The sequence below is a fragment of the Protopterus annectens genome, chromosome 12.part0 (assembly GCF_019279795.1).
Source record: "Protopterus annectens isolate FY-2018-M chromosome 12.part0, PAN1.0, whole genome shotgun sequence".
NCBI classification, from domain to species: domain Eukaryota; kingdom Metazoa; phylum Chordata; order Ceratodontiformes; family Protopteridae; genus Protopterus; species Protopterus annectens.
In genome coordinates, this window is record NC_056746.1 from 454,258,730 (window position 1) to 454,273,809 (window position 15,080).

At 37.3% G+C, this 15,080-nt stretch overlaps 1 protein-coding gene across 1 annotated transcript in view; it reads right to left on the reverse strand.

Annotated features, from left to right (window-relative positions):
• IQCE (IQ motif containing E) overlaps positions 1-15,080 on the reverse strand; it is a 2,620,731-nt gene that overhangs the window by 452,872 nt on the left and 2,152,779 nt on the right. The window contains exon 20 of the mRNA XM_044089561.1: positions 1,890-2,006. Coding sequence (XP_043945496.1) covers positions 1,890-2,006 — 117 coding nt within the window. The remainder of the gene's footprint in view (positions 1-1,889; positions 2,007-15,080) is intronic.

Sequence of the window (15,080 nt, forward strand, 5' to 3'; positions counted from 1 at the left end):
CAAACTCTGTTATGCAAGTACTGGTTTGCACTGCATCTAATAGATAAAGGATCTACAAAATAAAATTATCTGATTATAAAGATAAAAGGAATAAATAAAACAAACATGACAGTGTTTGCTCCCTGGATCAGAGGCATGAAAGGTTGACTGCAAACCAAATGACTTCGATTTGATTAGTTATGAAGTAGCCAAAGACAGGGAAGAGAAGAATAATGATACAATGCCTGCTCCTCTCTCAAGAGAAAGGATCTGGGATGTGCTGGGGGCACATAAAGGTCATGGATTCGGATGGACACTAAAGTTATTTTGAGAACAGTGGCTGGGATCTGTGGTAGGCAAGCAACAGAGGGGCATTAACACCCAAGTAGGTAGGTTGGCTCTCTTGTGGCACCACTACACACTTAAATTACATCATCAAGCATATCAGGGAAATCAGGGCTTAAGTGGAAAATCCCCAGACCAGTGCATATGACACAGTCAATGCTAAAATCCTCCACACCTCCCTGTATGCCATCTTTTACTCCAGTCTCACTCTGTCAGACAGGCCTGATGGACCACTTGGAGGGGGAAACACCAAAGTAATAAAAGTGGAAGATCTGGAGATTAGGAATAGAATTGAGTGGTAGACAGGATAACTGCTATGATTCAATAAAAATATATAGGGATCTAAAAGGAGCATCACATTTCAAACAGAAGGACGTAATTTGACTATGAAAATCTAATGTAAAGGGCAGTATGCAGAGGCGTGTATAGAATTCTTTTTGAAGATTTTATCCATCCATCCATCTATCCATCCATTCAATGTGTACAGTCATATCTGACTCCTTCAGTTACCCCATGAACAGCTGAAACCACCCACAGAGTTTACTAGGCAAGTAGAGAATGGAAGTATATTATCAGGTTAACCCAGATTAAGTACCTAACTATCATCAGGTTAACCCAGATTAAGTACCTAACTATTAACTAGACTACCACAATTCCTAGCCTTCCATGATCATGATCTTGTGTTGTCTCACTAATTTTTAGTGAGCTTAACCTTCCTTAGGATTTTTTCTCATGTAAATAAGTATATACTCTGGAATGATCAAACACCTTCATATAGTATCACAACCTATGTGTTAAATAACACTAGAAATACATCCTTGTTTGCTGTTCTTCTATACTTTATCTATTGATCTCTAGTGTTTTTCTTTCTTAGGTTTTTGTGAGACCTGAGTATCTCTTATCATAAATTACTAGGTGTATCTAATTTTGTAATATGTTATAAAGATTTGTACTACATTTCTAATACAAATGTATTAGTCTTATTCATCTATTCTTAGATAATTTTTTTTCTTTTTCCTGCTGAAATATAAAATATATAATCTTAGGCTTGTACTATAATTGTTAAAACTTCTTATGTACCAAATTATACTGTTATTGTCTTTGTCTTGACCTTTTATGTTGTTGTAATTTGTGGAGCTTTTCTCCCCGGGCCTCCACTGAAAATGGACATATATCCAGCTGGACTAGCCCGGTCAACAAATGTAAAATAAAATAAAATAAATAAAAGGTTTTTCTTCAGTATCACACATGTACTGAACACAAACCTATGAACAATTCAGAGTTGCCAATCTGTCTACCGCATGTCTTTTGAATGTGGAAGGAAACTGAATAACTAACCACAAAGGGAAAGCTTTACTGGCAATATGTCAAAAAATTCCTCCAAGCCATCTGTTCACCACTATAAAGGCATTTTCTTTGATCATCATGATGAAATCAGCAGAGCATTAAATGTGGGTATCAGTGAACATTTATCTCTACATCCATGTAAAACATTACACATTTGAATATGGTATGCATGAGTATATGAAGCTTGCAAACACAGACAGGAAAATCTGGAAGTTTACCTTCATTTGAACGCTGTGAGTGCTGGAAGACATGGGCAGTTGTGTGCTGCTTGTACCCAACAGATGCTTCCGCCTTTCAAAGTGTCCTCTGAAAGCAGATTGAATAACTTTAGCAGCCTAACAGAAAAAAAAAAAAACAGCACAAATACCAATTAACCAATATGCAGAAGTAGAATACAATAACTTCAATATTAGCACTTAAACATTTAAGAGACAAAACAGCATAACATAAAACAACAGTAATTTAAGGTGAGAAGGGATTCTGCAACCATAGCATCTGCTCTCTTGTCAACTAAGGATGAAACAGCCATGAAACGCAATATTTTTTAGGTGATTCTCCACCACAGACAACATTGATGCTTTTTATTTACTTATGCAAGTGTCAAGAACTTTTATACTACCTAGAAAACGTCAGGGAACTTTCTAAGGACAAATAGAAAATAAAAATACTTGTCTCTGCTAATACCTGAACTATGTTGTTCGCATTAGGAATATCATTTCCATGTAAACTTACACTAAAATTATGGATAAAGTGCAGTTATGTGCAAGTATGGTTAGCGTAGAAACATCTTGAAGAAGAGGTCACTGGAACACTAAATTGCAACATTTGGTTGTCCTCATCTTATTAATGTCTTCTGGTAAAAGCAGCATCTGCTAACTTGCAAACAAAGGCAACCTACTGAGACATATGCAAGGCTTCCTTACATGACTTGCATCATCCATGTTCTCTTCAGTTCTATGAACCAATTTTCCCTACAAGGAAGAGTGGATTTAGTAAGCAAAATGTCCTGTCGACATCTGCCTTAGTAAAATGTATGCAGTCATATACACAGTAATGGCAAAAGTGTGCCTATAACCTTATTTTGTTAAGAAAGTTCTTAGCTTGTATAAAAATAATCAAAAAAGTAGAAAGGGCTTAAAGCACTTGTGTACCTCTTCCATTGAACACTTCAGTTTTAAATATAAAAGTACATGCAGTAATAATCTTTCCACAGTAAGCTTTGAAACTAAAATCCATCTAGGCATATAAGTCGTAGCCAACCCCTATACTGATCCTATTAACAGTCACCACCATACATGGAATTTACTAAGCTAGGGAGATGAAAGTAGATTGCCTGTTCCTTCTTCCATATCACACATGCATGACCACAAACCTATGGGTAATGCAGAAGTCAGCAGTCTAACTACCACATGCGCAAAGAAATTAAACTTTAATAGAACACAGTAGCAAGCGCTTAACAATAGGTGAAAAAGTACTTAACTCATTACATCCGGGTGACACCTCCAGGTGCATCTGTAGTGAACTCCTGCTGATGGCTCTACGCGTCAAATATTGTTTGTTCATATTTGCATAAATAATTCCAAAACCATGCTATGTACAAGGTTTTAAAACTTTTCGTCTTAAAGCTTACTCAACTGCATTAATATTTGACCTAGTGCAGGCACATAGATATTAATTGTTTTTATGATATTAATTTACATAGATTGTTTTACATTTTTCTAAATATCTCAACAACCAGGTAACATAGGACTCTTTAACCTCAAATGAAAACTATCAGCTAGATGAATAAAATGCTGCTGACAGTATTTGTGTAACTTGACTGGTTGCTGAGATACTGTAAGTTGTTTACAAAATATTACAAATGTAACAGTTACTGTGTTTACTGTGTGTTATAAAATTTGGTTTAAGACTTAGAACCTAAAGAATACTACCACTATAAAAATAGTTTGTGCTGAAGAATTTGCCATTCATACTTCTTTCATAATCTCTATGGTTCCAGAGATATGAACATTTGTTTGAAATGAGAGGACATAATTTGATTCTGTCAAAAGGTTTAGGCTTTGCCCATTGGAAGTTACAGTGCAAACTTCCTGAGCTCCATTGGAGTGAATGAGTTAATGTATATTCCTTGCCATATTTGTCAAGTGATTTCATTTTATTGCAGATGAAAAGTTAGAATGTGGATAAAAAACTCATTTAGAAAATTAGGACCAACCAAATGCACTTGATTTCAATATGCATATGGGTCCCCTTCACATGGTCAACATTTCACAATGTCGAAACCCATATGGCTGAGACCATATGATCGACATTTGAAATGTCGACCATGGGGAACCGGCATCTCTGAACAGTGCGGAATGGAAAGATTTCCACTTCCACACTGTCGTGCGATCTCGGAGTTAGTATATTAAAGCTATGGGAGGGGTGTGGGGCAGAGCCCCCCTGCTAGCATCTTTAAAGTTAGTTTTTTTTTTTTTTTTTGGTCTACTGGTATGATCATATGGTCTCGGCCATATGGGTTTCGGCATTGTGAAATGTCGATAATATCAAGTAGACCCATATATATATATATATATATATATATATATATATATATATATATATATATATATATACATACACACACACACACACACACACACACACACACACACACACACATAGTCTATACTTATATTATTCAGCTTATATAATGTGTTACAATTATTGAACCCAAAGGACACACATTTGGCCTTTTCCACATACGTAGCTCTTCTATTCTGCTTTGTCCAACTGCTTAAGTAATTGAGGACCTCTTTGTAGGATTTCTCTGTCAAGATCCAAAATGGAATGGTAACATGCCAATTATGTGAAAAGTAGAAAAAATATGAAAGAATAGCCTTATGAGCTATTCGAACTAAGCTAAAACACCAAGCAGTAGTATTAAGAAACATATGTACATTAAATGCCAAACAGCAGTAAAAATTCTTGTTGCAATCAAAATTTCTTCACTTTTGCAAATAAAAACAGTTTTGTGTTCTTCGTACCAAAACAACAAATCGTGTTGCAATTAAAAATAGCTTCACTTCTTAGTAGCAAAACAACATATCTTTATTGGCTGAAACTTATATAAATTGGCAGATAAGCGCTGTGCTTATGTAAAGAAACTAGAAATAAATCTTGTGTTTATACATATTTCAAAAAAAAGAAAAACCTTAAAATTCTATTTAATTCTATATTGATGTAAAGACATAATTGTGATATTTAAAAATATGTTTCAATTTTGAGCCTTTGCTCCGTCTTTATTTTAGGCTTTATTCAGAAATCTTCAGCTAAGAGGTCAAGAAGTACATAAGCCTCTTAACTGCTGCTGCTGCCAGTGCTTGATTACTTTCACTGTCTCTCTCTCACTCATACACACCTCGCTTTCATGCATGCAAGCACACACACACTCACACACAGACAGAAACAAACACACACACACATACACACATACTTTTTTGTTTGATTTAGTTTTTACACTTGCTAAACAGCAAAAGCGCTGCTTAGCGACTGTGAAATAACAGCTCAATCGATCTCTTACATGCATGCATATACTCACACACACAGATGTAAATACACACACACTTTTTTTCTTTTTTTTATATTTTACACTTGCTAAACAGGAAAAGCGCTCCTTAGTGAGCATTAAATAATGGTGTTAGGTTAGTTTCAGTACAAGCTCCACGGCAGCTTGATATGCTGCTGTGACGTGTCAGACTCATTTTTCAGTAGGCATTACCTGTAGATTAACACCCTGTTGGAGGAAGTTTGTTCTCTAATCAGGGTGCCGATCTACAGGTCACCAATTCTCTAAAGTAAATTAAAATATGGCAATAAATGCTTCCTTCCATGTTACCTCACTTTTCACAAAAAGTTCCAGAATGTAAAATCAATCAACCTACATAGAATGTCAAAATGTACCTTCTTGTTGCATTAAATGATAATGTCCTGGTTTCCCTGGTATCAGAAAGAGCAACTGGTCACAAATACATACAAAATATAATTATCATATAACCTTACAAAAAAAAACTCTGATTCATAAATGAAGACAGCATTACAATGCTAAATAATACTGACTAAAGGAAGAAAAGTAGAACTACATTTAAACTACATGTATAAGGCATAAACCACATGCAAAATGGGGTGCTGCTGCAGACACAGATTTCACATAATCAGATAAGCAGTCACACATTAGTCAAACACAATGACACATGCACACCTACTACCCACTAATTCTACCAATAAAGCTGAATGGTTTGAAAGGAAAAGTTCTTGATGTAGTGATTTGGCATTTTGGGGTGATCAGACAATAATGCTAAGCTTACAATCATCTACAAATTTAGTTAGTTATATGTTTAGGTTTAGAGTTTGTAAATCAGGGAAGAAAATGCCAAACACAAAGCAGTCTCAGCACTGAGCCCTGGTATGCATATGCGTCCTTAGTTTTCTTGCAATCAGAAGTGGTACCACCCATCCTTTCTACATGTGATCTTGTCTTTCAGAAAAATTGCTATGCACCTTACAACATAGTGGTCTGTATTTATGTCTCTTAGCTTTTTTTTTTTTTTTTTTACAATACCAGCATGGTAGATAGTATCAAATACTTTGTCCAGATCCAAATTTAAGGTATGGACTAAATGACCACTATTTACCACCTCTGTGGTGCTTTTAGAATACTTTACTAAATTTAGTAGATACGATCTATCATCTACAAAATCAAACTGTTGAAGATCTAATTGTATGATGTTTTGGATATAATAGTTTATGAAATCAGACAGCATGCTCTCCATGGCTTTGCAAATTAGGCCCATTAGGTTGATGAGTCTATAGTTTACCAGATCAACTGAGGGAACCCTGTGTGAAGGGGCATCCCAACAGCCCTTTTTCATTCCTATGGGAATAGTCAGTGGCTAAGTTTAAATTACTCAGGTTTAGGAGGGGGTTCCATAAAGGCATGCTTGGCAACATTTATTATGCACTCCAATAGACAGGCTGGTCCCTTAGACATGGTATTTTGGCCTTTGAAAACACAGTTAGGACATGTTCTTTAAAGACCCTGGAGGCTGTAAGGGCCAAAGAGATTTGTGAGATTTTGAAGACCATTTCTTATTATTAAATTTACCTACAAGTATATTGACTATGTTTTCAGGGTCAGAATGGGTGGTGCCACTTTGAATTAGTTCAGAACATCAATGGGTATTATTTCTTAATTTTCTGATGTAAATAGAGAAGGATTCATAATTATCATTGGCTTCAGAAGCTAATTTGAGTTTGTGTTTGGCTTTGCTTTGATTTTTCTGATGGTAGTTTTCATTTCTTTGCTAATCTGTTCAATAGCATAAATGCATGGGCGGATTTAAGTATGTAACAACATTTTAAGAGTTTTTTTTTCTTGAAAAAACTAGGTTTATAGGTGAATACTGGACTAATTGCCCTGAAGGGCTATTTTAAGCCTAGCCAATAACCTGAGGTCAGAATCAAACCTTGTATCTTGTGTTTATGAGGAGAAGACCTTAACTACTGCACCAAACTCACCCCATAAAGTACAATTTTCTTAGTTTTTTGGCAGTCTAAAGAATAAATTGTCTCTCTATAAAATCAGAAAACTTGGCTGTAATAAATTCATAGGTAATAAGGGATGGTGACAGTGAATGTGAGTTTTCAAGGGCAGAGAAGTTTTAATGCAAAGTCTGTTTTCATTGTGAGACTGCATTGCTTTGTTTAGCATATATGATATCTATTAGTGTTTGCGCTGTAAAATGCAAAATAAAACTTTCAAATGAAGTCCAAATCATCGCAGAAGTAAAGCAGTATGCACATTAGTGTTTATGGTTTTTGTTTTTTGGCTTTTCCCGGTTAGTGTTTATGGAAAATGGGGTAATGGTTCATTGGAATGGCTGTAGGGGGGGAAGCTCCATTCGACCATGATTTTGTGAGGGGGGGGAGGGCAGCAAACTCAGACAGCCCCGGCTGAACTATACCTGTCAACTGTCCAGATTTTTGCAGAATGAAGAGATTTTTGCTTCTTATTTTTGGTTTGTTGCTCATAAAATTTGTGGTTTTCTGTCAAATCATTTAGGAATTAAGTCACTAAATAATGACAGACACTGATTTTCAGACTTCATAACCTTCAGAAAAATGCATGCTAAAGCAAGACCTGTTATTCTATCAACTGTCTCAGTTTATACAAGAACGATTTTTAGTACTGTTTATATGTTCCCCCCATATATTTGGCCTTGTCCAGATTTCCTGCATTAACAGGTTGAGAGGTTCATGGAAATAAATTGCTTTATAGAATTAGGCATATCCAAACCTCTCAACTGTCCCCGATTTTGGCTCAAAATGTTGCTCTTCCCCTAATAATCCCTCCGCAAAATGGCAATTTTGGAAGAAAACATGGAGGGTTTACAATTAATAAATAACTGTAATAATCAGTTATAGATTGCTTTTATTTCAGAAATGCATGTAGATTCGTTTATTTTGTCAGCTGCTCAAGTTAGCAGTACTAATATTAAAAAGTGTCCCTTCTTTGACAGGTTCCCAGCTGTATTGTGTGGCTATTTTATATTTTTGAATCACATTTTTGGTCCATTTTTCATAAAATTGTGTTTTTTGGCAAATTAGTGGCAAATCATTAAAGACTGAAGTTACAAAATAATGACAGACATTTCAGTTTCAGATTTCATACCCTTCAGAAAATTCATACTAATGCAAGACCTACTATTCTATTATCTTTCTAAGTTTATAAGAGCAATATTTAAAACTTGTCCTTATTTTTGAGCCTTTGTCCCACTTCTATGTATGGCTTTGTCCAGATATCTTGCTCTGAGGTTGAGAGGTATGACAAATGTGTCAGGGCCATCGCAGTCAGCCAGAGACATTTCAAATTGTGACATACTTGTTGCACCCCACTCCCCCATGTAGTGACACTAGATGTGTCCAAGCAAGGCAAGGAGCAGTTATGCAGTGTAAATGTGCAGACTATCCCCCCATCCAAGGTAGACACAAGTACTACAATGGCTTTTCATTTGTCCTTGATTTTGCAGAATGTTCTGGTTTCTGTCATATTTTGATACTGTTGATTAATGCTTATTATTATTCAGAAAGTGCCTGTTGCTCTGCGTTTAAGTAGCAATGCTTTAACGACCATCTGGTAAGCTTGTTTGAGATTGTAAGATGCAAGTAAGTTTTAATAGGCATCTGTTAACGAATTGCCAACATTGAAAGCCTTTCTGTTGTTGCCATGCAGAGAATACTTACATAATTAGATAACATATAAGCCTTGGGTATTGAAATGCATATGACATTATTTGTAATAAAGGACAAGATTACATCATTTTAAGAGCTCATTACAGGCTTTACCTGCAAACTAAACAGAATGCCAATCTATTATATGTGGTCCATATCCTGTGCAGTAATCCTTTAAGCAATGTATGTTGAGCTTGTTTCCTGTTTGCTTTTCATTTTTTACTTTGATCATGTTTTCCCCATGAAACAAGTAGATAGTTGTTGTCAGGCAGCAGGTCTTTTTTGGATAAGAAACATTTTTACAAGTGGGGGTATCATAGAGATTGCTACTTTCAGCATGTTACTTGGTACTTTAATAAAGCTGAATATAAATTATAATTAGAAGTGGAGTGCAAGGAGAAGTGGTTTGAGTGGAGTGCTGCTTGTTTTTCTTATACATGATTTTGACTAGCATTCCAGTAATGTATTTAAAAAGTAATTTATTTTTTCATGCCTCACAACCTTTTTGTTTCCATCTAGATATTAAGTAAGCTGCCATGTAGCCAATGGATTGAAATATTTTTTTCTTCTACACTTTCCTTTTTTCTTGATTGGACTCTCATAATGATGGTTTGGCATCCAGGGCAGCGTATTTAATTAAAGTTACAGTTTTTGTGGTTTTGAGCATAGCTCCTCCCCTTTCTAGTTGGCCACATCCATTCCCATTGACCAGAGAAAGAATCCCTGGATCCCTGGTTACACAGACTCCCCTCTGCCTCTGTAGAGGTGTCTTCTCAATGAGCTACCCCCTCTGCCCCGGGAAGTAAACTTGCCACTTGTGTCACTGAAAGGATCCTGGGATTTTTTTTGTGCCACACCTTTCCTCTCCTCTGATTAGAGTAGGATTGCGGAGGAGTGGAAAAACATAAGCCCATGGCAGACAGGGTCTTACCATCCTTCTTACACCTGGCTAGCATGTCTTTCACTTTTGGGCCAAAAAGGAAAGATGTTTCCACTGGAGCATTAAGAAAGGAAGACTTAAAAGGTTTGGAAAAGTCGCAAAGTTGCATCCAGGCGTGACATCTCATGACAACTCCTGAACCCACAGCTCTAGCCACCCCTTCAGTAGCATGAGTGATTAACCACATTGACGAGTTGGATATAGATTCCAGGGTTGCAAGCTGCGAGGCAACTTTGTCCCATACCTCATCAGAAACTGCACCTGCTAAGGTTCTTGAAAGTTCCGAGATTAGGTTTTTCTGAAGCCTAGTAAAGCGCACCAAGTAATTCGAAGACTGAATGGCAAAGGTCGATGAGGCAAACACTTGCTTCCCTAACCTGTCCACTGCCCGAGACGCCATGTTTGGGGGGTGAACAGTCTGGCTCTCCTCGGCAAGCTCTTTCCTAGTGGCCGCCATCACCACCATATCATCTACAGGTAGGCTTTTGGACCAATGTGGGTTTCCTTCAGGAGGGAACAAAAATTTTATCTGGTCTCCGGGGGATTGATTTAATAGTATCAGGCCTCTTCCATGCATGCTGAACTATGAGTTGGACCAGTTCGTCTGCAGGCACGGTCACCTAAGAAGTAGAGGGTTGAGCACAAAAAGCCTGCAAAAATACAGACCCCTCAGAGGAAGGGCTGGTGGGCTTCCAGTCTCCCTGCTGCTTTAAAATTTCCAGTATATCTCCAAAGGAGACATCCTCAGGGGGCAACCATGTGGACCCCTCCCCTTCATTGTAGTCTGCATCTTCTGCGAGGGACTCTTTGGGGGAGTCCATGTGCTTCCTCTTGCACAATCTCTTACGTGGTACCTCTTCAGTGGGGGCTTCTGACGAGGACTCCAAAGAGAGGGCACCTTTGGTTAGGGTATCTTGAGGCTCTTGTGCTCGATGTCCCAATGTGGTGGCTTGAGTCAGGTGCGGTTCACAGGGAGGACATATCTGGTATTCTGACACTGAAGGTTTGCCTTCAGAGGCAAGGTCCCTCTCCATCACTTGGAAAGCTGGCCCACCTGAAGAGGGGTGGGAGCCCAGAAATGAGAAGGAAAACCTCAGAACCAGGGTTACACCATGCTCCAACAAGCTTACTCCCAAGGAAGAAGCCTCAAGAGGACTCTGTACTGCCAAGACTCATGGAACAATAGTAGATGGCGCCATACAAAAAAATGGTGCCATTCTGGGGGTCATGGTGCCGGAAGCCCAGTCACAATCCTGGAGATGGCTCATCTCCAAGCGAGCCAATGACCAAAGGGTTGGCTCTGGAACCATGGTGAGGCCCACCAGTGGAACTGAAGAAGTGGGAACTGAAATAGGTATCGGTGCCGGGTGCTATGATACCTGCAAGGAGGTCAAAGGAGGATAATATGCAGTAGTCCATGGAAAAAAAAACTCTCAACTCTGGACGGGAGTTGTGGAAGGTGTTGAAATCCCTCTGGCCATCAGCAGCTGATCCACAAGACGCACCACGTCCAATTCCAAAAGGCTCCTGGTAGATCGGGTTGATATCCCCGACGGAGAATCATGCCATTCCAAAAAAGGGCTATATTGCTATCTTAAGAAAGGATCTGCTGTGGGAGAATATCGGCACTGTAGTCTCATGACCAGTAACATGCATAAGGTGGGGGAAAGTGACCAGTTCTGGATTCTCTATTGTTGGTGCAGAATAGGATGGAACTGAAGTTGAAGGCATAGTTGGTGTAGAAGACATTGTCGGTGCCGTGGTTGGTGTTGGGGTCAAGATTACTGAAGACAGCACATGCAGCTTTGGAACCGAGGATGGCACCATGGAGGGTGGTTGAGACACTGGAGCCAAAGTCTTTTTCTCCAATTTAGGAATTTTTGGTCTAGGTTCAGTCATCCTATCACCAGAATGAGGTGAAGAAGGAATCGAGTGGGATCTTTTCTTGTGTTCTTTCTTTGGAGGGGGTGAACCCTCCGACCCAGAAATAGCCTCTGAGAAAGGTGTTTTTAGTAGGCCCTTTAGAATCAGTTTATTTTTCCTCTTGTTTAGAATACGAAAACTGAACCCTTTACAGATGTCACAAGGAGGCTGAACAGATAAATGTGGGACACCCAGACAACAGAACCAAGAAATATGAGTGTCCGAATTAGGCATTTTGTGACCTCACTGGTCGCATTGTTTGAATCCTGTTGTCCCTTTTTTCTCAGACATGACAGGGAACAACCTGAGCAAATTCCTTATCTGGTATCAACAAATGCAAAACAATACAGTAACCACTAAACTCTAGAAGCAAAACGGAAAGAAATATTTATTTATTTATTTATTTTTAAAGGTAGGAAAGAATACCAGCAATGGTATGCAGATTACCTCAAGAGGTAAGGGAAAGAAAGTAGATAGAGAGAGGTAAGGCCTGTACGAACGATGATACTAAGATTACCAAGATGGTAATGAGGTTTGAAGAAAAGGTTTTGTCAAAGGGGGTAAAAAGTTTAGCTACTAGTGAGAAACTTATAAACTCTAAATGTAAAACAGCAAAGGAGAGAAATTCTGTGGAAAAGTGATTTCAGAATAATCATTTTTAGTGTACTTAGTTGAGAGCTGGCTTGACACGTCTTGATGGTATGCGGCAAATTAGATCTGAGGTAACAAGGAGAGGGGCACTATGGGCAAAAGCTTAGCGCAAGAGTATTTTGGCTGGCATGAGCTTGTTATGAGGTCTACTCGGTTTCAAGGATGGAACCGACACCCATCAGTAAGGAATGAATGAAGATTAACAATATCAGATCAATGAGAAGGCTTAATTTTTGCTTTTTTTACATCTTTATTAAAAAAATGGTATTTTTAAAGTGACATACATAAACATACAATAGAAAAGAAAACATAATATTTCAGTTTTTATTTTCATGCAGTATACATGTTTTTTTAACAATTTTCATCCACACCATCACATAAATTGCTATATTCCTGCCTTCCCTTAAATTTCACTCCTCTTCCAGATTATTCTGCATGTATTGCTGAAACAAATTCCACGTATTTCTATGTTATTTTTGCTCCTTCCATTTTCTAAAAATCCCACCTCCAATTCTTTTATCTGTTTTACAATATCTAATATTTAATTTCTGGTTGGTTTAGATTTTGATTTGCATTTTCTTGAAATTGTTTGTTGGCAGCCAACAGCATTAAACTTAGTAAGGCCTATGTCTAGACAATTCACATTCTATATACCAGCTTAAAAAATCAACTATTTGCTCCCCCCAGCATTTCTGGCAAAGTACTCTGTAGGGAATTTTAAAATATTCTAACTCTTTAAATCATAAAAAAACATGTTTTCAATTACCTTTCTCTTTCCCATCTCCCTCCAGCATTTTGTACCTACATGAGGAAAAACTCTCTGAAGTCTGCTTGGGGTATAAAATATCTAGTAAAACACTTCATTGAAAAGCTCCTAAACCTTTTGGACTTTGATGCATACTTGAGAGCTGTACAGATGTCTTCCCACTGTTCTTTTGCAAACTGAGTTTCCAGTCTCTCTTCCAAATCATTTCTAACCTCTTCTGATTGATGATTATAGGCATCATGCAATATTCTATATGCTCTATTAATTATCCATTTTTTAACATCAGCTTAAAGACTCAACTAAAAACATCTCCCAGAGTTGATCTTTCACTTAGCACTCCCCTATCACTTTCACTTTGACACCCTGATAGCAATTCCTGGTAGAGAAAGCAGTATCTTACCTGCAGTTCAAACTTCTGCTTAGCCTCATCCCATTCTATTATCTTTCCCTCCGTAGTTTTCTGCTTCAAATACTTTGGGTTTCTTTTCTAGTTTTCTTAAGTTCCTTCCCCCTCTTGCCCATTTTCTATACTCTACTTGCAGTCATTACTACTGGAAAAAAATCTTCTTTATCCATTTCTATATTGGCTTAGTTTTAAGATTAATTTCTGCCACCTTACGAATGTAATATTTTGTATGGTTGTTGTTATTTGCATCAAGGACTTGCATCCAAAACCCTACCTCTTTATTTCTTGATCCCCCCATTTCATCATTATCCTTTCCACTTTGATTTATAACCGTCTGCTTGAGTTATGTATATGAGCCTTAACTGCATAGCTCTAATGTATGCAATCAAATCAAGTAATCTCAAATCACCTTGTTCTATGAAGAGAATCAGCATATCCAACTTAACTCTTGACTTCTTCCCCTCCCAAATAAACTCCTTCAATTTATTAATAATTATCATCAACAATTTATCATTTGATTGATAAATATATGCCTGTCTGTATATAAAACAAAAGGGACTAAATGCATTTTTCACTGTACATATCTTACTATCCACATCCATAATCAAGAGTTTCCAGCTTCTTAGTTTTTATATTATCTTTTGCTTAGTCTTTTCCCACATATTCTTTAGCAGTTATTACAGAATAATTTTAATCCATTCACCTAAACACTTCAGCTGATTATGTCCCTATGAATATGGGTATTGCTGAAGCAATTTATGTGTAGGTATACGGTTTACTCCTGTAGCCTTTGTTTTATCTTCATTTATTTTTATATCCAAAGAAGAAAAGAATTATCTGGAAATATTACCCAACACCAACATTTTCTTTTCTGGATTTATTAAGTACAAAACAACATTATTTGCAATAAAGTTTACTTTTCTTGATTACCACTAGCAATTATATTCTTGAATATGTGATTCCCTTATTTTCTTTGCTAAAGAAAGCAAATTAACAAAAAGAGGAAGTGGGCACCCATGCCTGGTTCCTCTGTTCAAACACAGCTTGCCAGACAGAAACCCTACCACCTTAATTAACTCTTGACTCTGACTCTTAGATAACCTCCTTATTACCTCTCTTATTCTATCAGGGGAATGCAAATGTTACAATATCCTTTCTCATAAAATCCAAGTTGACTGTATCAAATGTTTTCTATGTATCAACACCCACCTACAATAACAGTGCTTTCTTACATTCTGCTTCCTGTGTGATCATGAATGTACTATTAATATTGTTGTTATATTAACACACATCCTGGAGGGCAATATTGCACTTAGAGAATGGGCTCTCTGTAAAATTGCTGTGTTTTACTTTAAGTTCTATTTTATTTTTTTAATATATTTTTGATGTAAAATAGTTCTTCCACCTAACGTTTCATACTTGCTGTAACATATGTTAATGGTGTTGGAGGAAGC